We start from the raw sequence: 12,216 nt of genomic DNA, 5'->3' as shown, positions 1-12,216 counted from the left end.
AGCATTATGTGTCCAGTCCAACAAGAGAGGAGGCACTGATAGGCCTGGTTCTTGGAATGAGGTGGGCCAAGTAGATCAAGTGACAATGGGAGAACATTTAGGGGACAGTGATCATGCTATCATAAGGTTTAGGATTACAGTGGAAAATGACATTTGTCAATCCAGAGTAAGAATAATCCACTGGCAGAGAGTGGACTTCAGTGGGGCAAGAATGGAGCTGGGCCGGATAGACTAGAACCAAAGGTTGGCGGGAAAAACAGTAGCTGAACAATGGGCTACCTTCAAATGGGAGATGGTTCAGACAAAGTCAATGTATGTTCCCTCAAAAGGAAAGGGTAGGACAAACAAATCCAGAGCTCCCTGGATGACAAAGGAGGTAGAAATTAAGTTAAAGAAGTAAAAGTGTGCTTATGACAGGTGCCAGGTAGTAAATGCAATTGAGAACCAAGCTGAATACAGAAGGTTCAGAAGGGATGTAAAAAAGCAAATACGGGAAGCAAAGAGGGATTATGAAAAAAGACTGGCAGCTAGCATAAAAGGAAATCCCAAAGTATTCTATAAGCGCATCAATAGTAAAAGGGCAGTAAAAGGAGGAGTAGGGTCGATTAGGGACCAAAAAGGGGATTTACACATAGGGGCAAGAGGCATGGCTGAGGTGTTAAGTGAATACTTTGCATCTGTCTTTACCTACGAGGCAAGTGCTGCCCAGGCCATGGTGACAGAGGAGGAAACTCAGTCACTAGAAGGGTTTAAAATTGATAAGGAGGAGGACTAGATAAACTATCAGTACTTAAAGTTGATAAGGCAGCAGGACCAGAAGAGATGCATCCAAAAATATTGAAGGAAGTGAGAGTGGAAATCGCAGAGGCACTAGCAATAACCTTTCAATGTTCCCTGGATTCAGGGGAGGTGCCGGAGGATTAGGATTTGTAAACATTACACCCTTGTTCAAAAAAAGGTTGTAAAGATCTGCCCTGCAATTACAGGCCAATCAGTTTAACTTCAGGGGTTGGGGAAACTTCTAGAAACAATTATTCGGTATAGAATTAATAGTCACATAGAAAAATGTGGATTGATTTGGAAGAGTCAGCATGGGTTTGTTAAAGGAAAGCTATGTCTAACTAAAACAAAAACAGAATTACCTGGAAAAACTCAGCAGGTCTGGCAGCATCGGTGGAGAAGAAAAGAGCTGACGTTTCGGGTCCACATGACCCTTCAACAGAACTGAAGCATAGTTAGGAGAGAGGTGAAATATAAGCTGGTTTAAGGTGGGGGGTGGGGGGAGAGAGAAGTTGAGGGTGGGGTGGTTGTGGGGACAAGCAAGCAGTGATAGGAGCAGATAATCAAAAGATGTCACAGACAAAAGGATCAAAGAGGTGTTGAAGGTGGTGATATTATCTAAGAAAAGTGCTAATTAAGAATGGATGGCAGGATACTCAAGGTACAGCTCTAGTGGGGGTGGGGTGGAAAGACTAACAAGGTATTATTTGTAGATTTAAAAATAATGGAAATAGGTGGGAAAAGAAGAATCTATATAAATTATTGAAAAAAAAACCTTGAGTATCCTGCCATCCATTCTTAATTAGCACTTTTCTTAGATAATATCACCACCTTCAACACCCCTTTGATCCTTTTGTCTGTGACATCTTTTGATTATCTGCTCCTATCACTGCTTGCTTGTCCCCACAACCACCCCACCCTCAACTTCTCTCTCCCCCCGCCCCCCACCTTAAACCAGCTTATATTTCACCTCTCTCCTAACTATGCTTCAGTTCTGTTGAAGGGTCATGTGGACCCGAAACGTCAGCTCTTTTCTTCTCCACCGATGCTGCCAGACCTGCTGAGTTTTTCCAGGTAATTCTGTTTTTGTTTTGGATTTCCAGCATCCGCAGTAGCTTTTTGTTTTTATCTCTGTCTAACTAACTTGCCGAAGTTTTTTGAAGAGGTAACAGAGATGGTTGATGAGGGCAAGGCCGTTGATGTGGTGCATATGGACTTACAAAAGGCGTTCGATGCAATGCCACACAACAGACTTGTGAGGAAAGTTATAGGTCATGGAATAAAAGGGGCAGTGGATACAAAATTGGCTGAGGGATAGGAAACAGAGAGTAATGGTTAATGGGTATTTTTCAGGCTGGAAGAAGGTTTATAGTGGAGTTCCCCAGGGGTCGGTATTGGGACCCTTGCTCTTTCTGATATATATAAATGACCTAGAGTGCAGAAAAGGTTTACGAGAATGGTTCCAGGGATGAGACTCTTCAGTCATAAGGAAAGACTGGAGAATTTGGGACTGTTTTCCTTGGAGAGGAGAAGACTGAGAGGAGACTTGATAGAAGTTTTCAAAATCATGAAGGGTCTGGGCAGAGTAGATAGGGAGAAACTGTTCCTGCTCGTAAACAGATCGAGAACCGGAGGGCACAGTTTTAAAGTATTTTGCAAAAGAAGCAAATGCGAGTTAAGAGAAACCTTTTTCACACAGCAAGTAGTTAGGGTTTGGAATGCACTGTCTGGAAGTGTGGAGGAGGCAGGTTCAATTGAGGCATTCAAGAGGGCATTGGATGATTATCTAAATAGAAACAATGTGCAGGGTCGCGGGGAAAAGGCAGGAGAATGGCACTAAGTTAAAATGCTCAGACAGCCAGTGCAGACATGATGGGCTGAATGGCCTCCTACACCGTAACAATTCTGTGATTCTGTAAAAACTTCACAGATAAGGTATAGCGACTGCACCAAGCCTTAGCTGAACAGCAATGCATTATGTTTACAACCAGCCCCACATAGAAAACAAGCAAAGGAAACTGAAACTTACCCCTTTTCTTTTAGTAGGCTGTTGGAAAACCTCTGGCTCTTCCATAATTTCTTGATTATCTTCGTAGCTTAGAAATCCTGATCTGAAATGTCTTGAATGTTGATACCTTGGACTTTGGACACGTTATCAGGAAGAAGGCACTATTACCTGTTGAGATGTATAATTGGCCCCAGTTGAGTCATTTGGTGGACATTATGGGCTAATTCAATTATATCATGATTAAGAACAAGTATTGTATTCGCAGGGTTAAAAACTCCCCATTCACTAACCAAAGTTTACAAAATGCTTACACCTTGCACAAAGATAAATGTGCATCCTAAACTTTGAAACTTTCAAAATACCCCACAACCAGTAAAATAAGTGATATAAAAAAAGAAATCGCATTCACATGGTGCTTTTTGATGCGTTGTTGATGCATCGCAGTCATTATTGTTATCTAAGCCAATTTTGAACCCTGCAAGAGAATGTTATATTTGACCAGTTAATTTGCTTTTGGTGGTGTTGCTGAGGGATGAACATTGCCCAGGCCTCCAGAACTCCCTTCTTTTCTCCAAATGGTGCCATGAGATCTTTTATGTACACCTGGAAAGGCAGACCATGTTTCTATTGTCTAATCTGAAAGATGGCACCCCCAACAATGCAGCACTCCATCAGCACTGCACCAAAGTGCCAGATTAGATTACGAACTCATGCCCCACAGTTTGGCTGGAATCCACAGCCTTCAAGAGAAAAATGCAATAAGTTGACACCTAAACCGCATTTCCGTTACTTTAAAAAATATTTAAGGTTCATACCTTTCACACAGCTACATAATAGCCTTGCCCTCTTCACACTGTGCCTGAACCATGGACAACGGGGTTAATTGTTATCCACACTTCCGCATATAGGTTTGACTTGGTTAAAATGGCTTTGTAATATTGTGGGGTCTTAGCAATCCATTACCCGATGTAAACTGTTTACTGGCTGTGTCCTAGTTATTCATCTACCACCGTACAAATGTTTATATAGCATAACATCAAACTTTAACTTTTGAATAAACTCACTGAACTACTGGATGAGTCGATGTTTTGATGTTTACTTTAATTCTAAATGTTTGAGATAAGCATCAGTTTTAACACATTAGTCTTTCCTGGCATGGTTTATCTTTTAACCCCTTTGACTGCACTCTAGCAGGCATGAGAATCAATTGGTGAGATTCAAAAGGTTTTTTGATTTTGATCATGACATTCATGTAAATATTCTGAATGAAATAAAGGGCTGAGATAAATGTTCATATGCCTCATTTTTTAAAAAATCTCTCTTGTTCCCCACAAAATGTTCTTTAGTAAAGTACCATAGAATGTTAGCACTGAAGGAAGCTGTTTCATCTCCCAGGGCTCTTCCATCGCAGTGAGTGTACCTCTGGGAATTATAGGCATGTATTTTGTAACTTTCCACCTGAGGTACAAAATGGATTTTAAAATACAAACTGCATCCTGGAAATTCCTGGAGACTCCTTCACCCGTGGAGACGAGGTGGAACATCTGCCCACTCTTGCCCAAGGGCACCAATCCCTCCCGAGTTCCACACTGACACCCGCAAGGGACATCTTCACCTGATATTCCCCTGTCCTTCACTTGAATGCAGGTGTTAAACTGTTTAAGCCAAGTAATGGAATGCATTAAACGGATAATCCAGCATTCCCACACTCTCAGCAGGAAGCAGTGCTAATAGACAGTGTGTGACAGGAAACATGTTTTTTTCCTTCCATTTATTTAAATTTAATTTTAATGGATATTAAGCTGTGGACTGTGCACTCACAATGTCCTGTCACATGTTCTCTGTCAGGGCTGCTGGTTTTGTTTGTGATTATTGTGTTATTAATTTTGCCATGGGGGCCCCCTTGAGTTTAAGCAGTCCCCCAAAGAAATAAAGGTACGTGTAGTTTCATTTTCACCTTGACACAACGCTCCCAGCGCTGTTAGTGGAAGCACTGTTGCAGTTTTAGCTGTGATACGAGAGAAGCAGAAAGGTTTGCTCCAAGCCTTGTCACATTGCATCTGTGGCCACTCCAGAGCCAGCAGCATTTTTCCAAGCAAGGATGGTGGAGGGGAATGTGGAGCGATGGTTTTCCTTTAACGTTGCCACTTTTGTTCTTGGCATTAGGGATCATAGTGGAAGATTGGGTGGGTTCGCTGGCCAGGGAATGGAGGGGGCTATTGGAGTTACCTTGGTAGGAATGATGAAAATCAACATGTAGATTACTTGATGAATGGCCCAGTGTAGTATTGATCCAGGAAGGTCCCAGGCACAGGTTTTGGTCAATGCTGAGTAGAGTGGTGGTTGATGTGCAACAATTAGGCCTAAGTGCCTTTAGGAGACGAAGGAGAAAAGCCCAAATTCCTTCCTAATCACTAAACAGGGATTCCTGTGGCAAATCCAACATGTGCACATATCAGGCAATGGCAGATTGGGCACAGCTGTGTTTTCACTTGTGGATGAACACATTGGGCAGTGAGTTTCCATGGGGAGAGTGGGGATTCTCCCGCCTGACTGACATTATTCTATGGTTTCAATGGATCTTCCATTCACGTTACAGTGGATGAGCAGCAGAACCTCAGTGAACATGCAGTCCTTCACTGTCTCGACCCAGAGCTGGGATTACTTGGGGATGTACAAAAGGGTTGGAGGTGGCTATTTCTCTGAATCTCAGCTAGAGTCACAGTTACTTTTTGGAGTAGAAGTGTTAGAGAATGGTTAATGTCCCCACAATACCCCCGATACGAGCAGCTAGTGAGCAAGATGCAAAGATTTGAGTTGAGAAAGTCTACTTACTATATTTTGAAATTTACTTTCCACTGCCTCCTATTTGGGGCCTTTGGGTTGAAAGAGAGGAGACAAATAAATAGAAAATAGGAAATTATTTTGAAATTGACTATCAAACAAAACAATGTTGGTGATGTAAGAATGTAAGTGGAAAATGAGAGCAGCCTCCTCTTGTTAGGAAGCTCTGGAATTCCCTCCCTAAACCTCTCCATTCGCTACCTATCTACCCCTTTAAGGCTACCCTTAAAACTTACCTCTTTGGCCAAGCTTTCGGTGACTTGTCCTAATATTTGTTTATGTTTCGTGATTGATGCTCCTGTGAACCATCTTGAGATTATTCACCATGTTAAAGGTGCTATATAAATGAAAGTTGTTGATGTGAGGGCGTGGAGCCTGGTCACTGTGTAATATTTATTGGATCATCAAACAACTACATAATTTATTGGCCAACATAAGACTGTGGGCCATCCTCAGGCTAAATGTTGCAGCAGTGGCAAATTCCTTCCACAGTGTTGTACTTTCAATATTGATTCACGGCTATCAAATATAGACGCTGCTCAAAGGGTTAAGGAGCATTCAGACATGTGTGATCATAGTACAGCAATAATCAGTTTAATGCCAAGCCTCATAATGATGGTTGAAAATTGCTTGCATTGTGATCTTGTTACAAAAAAACTGATTAAATTCTCTTTGGTCAATAATTTACCTCTGCAGACTTGTAGCTTAGAGAATGATAGTTTTACTTATACTTTTAACTCTTAACCAACCAGCCAGATAATCTCAAAGTCCTCCTGCTCCTCCCTACACAATAAATTATTCTCACCAGAGCTGAGAAAGTTAAGTGGTGACCTGATATGAAGGATTATGATGAGGTACAAAGTGAGACATTGCCAGTTGGAATGTAATAAGAGACACAAATTTAAAATAAACACTTAAGAATGAAGGAAATTAAAATTTCTTCACACAGAGGGGGATTAGAATATGGGTTTCGCTGTAGGTTGCTGAAGTCAAGCCCATAGCTTTTTCTTTTAAAAAAAAATGGATTAGGCAGGTACTAGAAAAATTAGAATATTATTAGGATAATAGAAGCAAGTTGGAAAGTCAGATTGGACTCAAGACATGATAGACTGAATGGTGTTTCTCTGGTGTAATGTTTATTTATTTATTTGTTTGTTCATGGGATGCGGGCATCGCTGGCTGGGCCAGCATTTATTGCCCATCCCTAATTTCCCTTGAGAAGGTGGTGGTGAGCTGCCTTCTTGAACCGCTGCAGTCCATGTGATGTAGGTACACCCACTGTGCTGTTAGAAAGGGAGTTCCAAGATTATGATCCAGCAACAGGGAAGGAATGGCTGGATGGTGAGTGGCTTGGAGGGGAACGTGCAGGTGGTGGTTTCCCATGTGTCTGTTGCCCTTGTCCTTCTAGGTGGTACAGGCCACAGGTTTGGAAGGTGCTGTCGAAGGAGCCTTGGTGAGTTGCTGCAGTGCATCTTGAAGATGGTACACACTGCTGCCACTGTGCGTCAGTGATGGAGGGAGTGAATGTTTGTGGATGTGGTGCCAATCAAGGAGCTGCTTTGTCCTGGATGGTGTCAAGCTTCTTTAGTGTTGTTGGAACTGCGCTCATCCAGGCAAGTCAAGAGTATTGCATCACACTCCTGACTTGTGCCCTGTAGCTGATAGTAGGAAAGTCGAGAAATATAGTTAGAATCATAGATGCATAGAAGAGGGTTATTCAGCCCATCATGCTTGTTCTGGCTGTTTGAAAGAGTAGCTGTGCTTAGACTGAGACCTATTGTTGCTTTTGTTTGCCCATAACCTTGTAACATTCCTCATCCTCAAGTATGTGTCCAACTCCCTTTTAAAATTACTTATAGAATCAACTTTCACCACCTTTTTGGGTAGAGTGTTCCAGGTATGATCAACGTCACTGGAATAATTCACTTGGTTGTGCATCACGGACACATACAGGTCCAGAATGTCCCGGATTCAATCCCTAGTCTGTGACAGGTAAACTGATCCCATCTGGGTTGGCAACGGGAAAGCAAGGAATTAGGAAGGCAAATGGAATGTTGGCCTTAATTGCAGGGGAGATGGAGCATTAAAGTAGGAAAGTTTTGCTACAATCGTACAGGTTGTTGATGAGACCACACCTAAGGGAGTATTTTCTGCTCGGCGAGTGGGGGCGGGGCCTACTCACCAAAGCATAAATTGATGCACGTCATTTAAATTTTCAGTTCGGTGGGCATGCAGTTGAATCGGCTGCGCGCCCACCAAACTGTCGAAGGCCTGTTAAGGCCATTAATTAACTAATTAAGCCTATTGAGAAAGCTAACCATCCAACCTTAAGGTTGACGGGGCAGGTGAAGAGCCCAGGCGGCCTTCGCATTTTTCATGGAACCTCATCCAAGGGCGGGATGAGGTTTCATGAAGAGTTTATAAATTAAATATATTTTTTCACTAAGGTTCATTGACATGTCCCAGCTCGTGTGACACTGTCACATGAGGGGACATGTCTTAAATTCTTTTTTTCTTTATTGAAACTTATAAAACTTACCTGTGCCTCAGGGAGATTTCTGCGCTCCTTCGTGCGTATGCGTGAAAGAGCGCACTCCTGACTCAGCGAACCATCACCCCCGCCGCCCGCACAGGGAGCACACAGCGCTTCCAGTGTGCGTCACGCTGGGCGGGCCTTAATTGGCCCGTCCATGCAAAATGGCAGTGCGGACCCAATCGAGGGCGCCAATCGGGTCTGCGCCCACCCCCGCACAACCCCCCGCCCTCTCCCAAAAGGGGGATAATCCTCTCCCTAGAGTAATGTGTACGGCTTTCGCCTCCTTATTAAAAGGAGGATATTCTTGCATTGTAAGAGGTTCACTAGGTTGATTCCCGGGATAAAGGGGCTACCTCATGAGGAAAGTTTGAGCAGGTTGGACCTATACTCATTGAAGTTTAGAAGGTGTTCTTACTAAAACATATAAGATTCTGAAGGGGCTTGACAGGGTGGCAGCTGTGAAGACGTTTCTCATGGGAGAAACTAGAACTAGGGGGCAAAGCTTCCGAACTTAGGTGAGCAGGAACTTCATCTCTCTTTGTTAATCTTTGGAATTCTCTGTCGCCGTGGAGGCTGAGTCATTAACTATATTCAAGGCTGAGATGGACCGAATTTTGAACTGTAGGTGAGTCAAGGGTTATGGGGAATAGGGAGGAAAGTGGAACTGAGGCCAAGATCAGCCATGATCTTATTGAATGGCAGAGCAGGCTCGAGGCCTACTCCTGCTACTTATTCCTTATGTTTTCTGCTTTCACTGGCCTCTGCATTTCAAAACAAAAATTAGTCAGCTGAAATTTGTGCAGGATTCCAACAGATCTGCTTTTGGTGAAATTTATGGAGCAATTTAGTGAAATCCACAGGGCAGTTTGTAACCCCTGTGCTCTCAAAATTAAAATCACTTGCTGATAAGGGACAAGGGTGGTAAAACACGTAGACTTGAGAGATGCATGAATGTAGACAGGCTGAAGAGGTTCTCCCCTCCTCTTTTTTTCTTATATTCCTGCCTTAGGACTGCAATTATTCAGATGCAGATGGCAGCTTTCACCTGTAGTCTCATGGCACTGGCGCTTACTCGTGTGTGAAGTTTAGGGTTGCCAACCCTGTTTGGGCATATCCCTGGAGGTGCCCTCACATGGCCTCCTGCCTCCAGCTGAACTCCCGCCCAACCCCCCCCAATCCTGCCATTGGTGATCCAACATATCCATTCTCGTGGGCACAGTCCTCCTCAGTGTCAACTACCCCTCCCAATTTGGCGCCTCCAGCAAATTTTACAATTGTGTTTTTGAATCCAAAGTGGTCACATTGATTGCAAATGACAGTAGTCCCAGCTCTGTTTCAGCAGCTAACTGGAATGTTGCTCTTTACTGCGATGGGAATGGATATAAAAGGAGGGATGTTTTGCTACAGTTGTGTTGGTTATTGGCAAGACTATGTCTGGAGCACTGTGTATAGTTTTGGTCTCCTTATTTAAGAAAGGATATAAACGGTTTAGAAGCAGAGAAGGTTCACTCAACTGATACCTAGGATGGGGGTTAGTGGGGTGGTTAGCTTATGAGAAAAGGCTTGACAGGCTGGGCCTGTATCCATTGGAGTTTAGAAGAATAAGAGGTGATCTTATTGAAACATACAAGATCCTGGTGGATGCTGAAAGGATGTTTCCCCTTGTGGGAAAGACTAGAACAAGGGGACACAGTTTAAAAATAAGGGGCCTCCCATTTAAGATGGAGATCAGGAGAAATTTTTTCTCTCAGAGGGTCATGTGTCTTTGGAACTCTTCCCTACAGAGCAGTGGAAGCAGGGTCAGAGGATATTTTAAGGGTAGTTAGATAGGTTCTTGACTAACAAGGGAGTCAAATGTTATCAGGGGTAGGCGGGAATGGGGAGTTGGGAGCCAAGATTAGATCATCCATCATATTGAGGGGCCAAATGGCCTACTCCAGCTCCTAATTCGTATGTTTGTATGTATGCCCGTAAAGCCATTCCGAATGTTTTGCGTCCCGCCAGAGGTCACACTGCGTGTCCACATTGGACATGATTGCGCAAAGCGGTGACATCGAAACACGGAAAGAACAATAAACGGGCACTTGAACTCTTTTCAACAGAATATCAATTGATTTTTGATTTCTAGCACGTAGCAGAAATCCAGCCACTTATAAATATTCTATTGAAATCATTATTTTGTTGCATTAGAGAGCAGCATCATTTATTCATGCACACAAAACTTTATTCCCTGCCTCTCACTGAGACAGCTTTTCTCATCTCATCTGATGGGTGTCTCTGCTTTTCCTCTCTGTTATGGGGCAGAGAGTTCAATTCTGCACCATTCAGGCTAATTGTTTTGAAGCATTTTTCATAAATTGGATCTTCCCTTCTGCACTGGCAGCACAGTTCAGCCTAAGCATTTTCAATGTTTTCAAAAGCGAGATACACGTCAGGACCAGTGATTTACAGAAAATAAATGACTGAGTGAGGTAAACTACATGATGCATGATTGCCACTTCCACCATATATTACTTTCAGGATGGCAGCGGTTGTCAGTATCTATTCTACCTTTACTAGGAGTCATCAAACTGCTTGGCTTTGCGGGCTGCTTGCCTTGGAGCATCACAAGCCACACAGAGGGATGGGGAAATTTCAGTACGGTGGTGCGATGGTGATCTTCCAGCCCCGCCAGCCGTGGGAGGTTTGGCGGGTAGGGGAACTTAATTTGGCGTGAGGCCAAAAATCAGTTTCCCGATGTCATGATGAACTGTAGGGATTCTGTTCTTGGGGCTTTAAAGGTGAGCTGCCCAATGAGCAATGTCGGGAAGCCCTTATGCAAGCATTAGCATGTCATGCATGCACACCTCATGTTATGTGTGCTCACCTCATGTCATGCCTGCCCGCCTCATGTCATGTGTGCCCACCTGTCATGTGTGCTCACCTCATGTCATGCCTGCCCGCCTCATGTCATGTGTGCCCGCCTCATGTCATGCCAGCCCACCTGTCATGCGTGCCCACCTCGTCATGCATGCACACCTCATGTCACGCGTGCACACCTCATGTCATGCGTGCTCACCTCATGTCATGCCTGCCCGCCTCATGTCATGTGTGCCCACCTGTCACGTGTGCTCACCTCATGTCATGCCTGCCTGCCTCATGTCATGTGTGCTCACCTCATGTCATGCCAGCCCACCTCATGTCATGCGTGCACACCTCATGTCATGCGTGCTCACCTCATGTCATGTGTGCCCACCTCATGTCATGCCAGCCCACCTCATGTCATGCGTGCTCACCTCATGTCATGTGTGCTCACCTCATGTCATGCCAGCCCACCTCATGTCATGCGTGCACACCTCATGTCATGCGTGCTCACCTCATGTCATGTGTGCCCACCTCATGTCATGCGTGCCCACCTCATGTCATGCCTGCTCACCTCATGTCATGCCTGCCCACCTCATGTCATGCATGCCCACCTCATGTCATGCGTACCCACCTCATGTCATGCGTGCCCACCTCATGTCATGCCTGCTCACCTCATGTCATGCCTGCCCACCTCATGTCATGCCTGCCCACCTCATGTCATGCGTGCTCTCCTCACCAAAATTAAGCTCCCCCTCCAAATTATACTCCCTACCAGTGAGAAATGAGAACGTCCACACTCATGGCTGTACATAACCGGCGTGCACCTGGCAATCTTGACTTCTTCCATGGCGAATGGTGAGTTGCCGCTGCACTGTCCGCTTTGGGAAGCATCTGTAAATGGCAGCCTGTGCTCGAGGCGCGGTGGTGTCAACACAAGTTGTGCAAAGGTGGATGGGCAGCGAAGGGAAGAAGGGTTAGCGGGCAAAGGTGGAAGGGATAATGCAGGCTGTCCGAATGGCCTGCAAATATGGCGTCCAAAACTTTGACCCCCCCCATGAGGTAACAGCAGGGACGGCAACTGCCTGCCCGCCCGCCCGCCACAAGATTTGCCGCGCGCCGCACATTTGCATAGGCAATGAGCTGACAGCGCAAGATCGCGCGCATGGTCAACCGTCATCCCCACCCCCCCCGTCTCAAGCGGGAA

At 44.7% G+C, this 12,216-nt stretch overlaps 1 protein-coding gene across 2 annotated transcripts in view; it reads right to left on the bottom strand.

Annotated features, from left to right (window-relative positions):
- Nucleotides 1-3,758, bottom strand: part of slc2a5 (solute carrier family 2 member 5) — a 51,793-nt gene extending 48,035 nt beyond the window's left edge. The window contains exons 1-2 of one of the 2 annotated variants that reach the window (XM_078557829.1): nucleotides 3,604-3,758; nucleotides 2,810-2,956 (exon numbers count right to left, since the gene is read on the bottom strand). In XM_078557829.1, coding sequence (XP_078413955.1) covers nucleotides 2,810-2,854 — 45 coding nt within the window. In that variant the 5' untranslated portion in view covers nucleotides 2,855-2,956; nucleotides 3,604-3,758. Of the gene's footprint in view, nucleotides 1-2,809; nucleotides 2,957-3,197; nucleotides 3,303-3,603 lie in introns of those variants that run through there. The other variant, XM_078557830.1, reaches the window with a different exon arrangement.
- Nucleotides 3,759-12,216: the final 8,458 nt, after the last annotated feature.

This window comes from Cetorhinus maximus, chromosome 15 (assembly GCF_964194155.1).
Source record: "Cetorhinus maximus chromosome 15, sCetMax3.hap1.1, whole genome shotgun sequence".
In the NCBI taxonomy this organism is placed as follows: Eukaryota; Metazoa; Chordata; class Chondrichthyes; order Lamniformes; family Cetorhinidae; genus Cetorhinus; species Cetorhinus maximus.
Note: the sequence above shows the minus strand (reverse complement) of the source record. Positions and strands in the feature narration are given on the sequence as shown.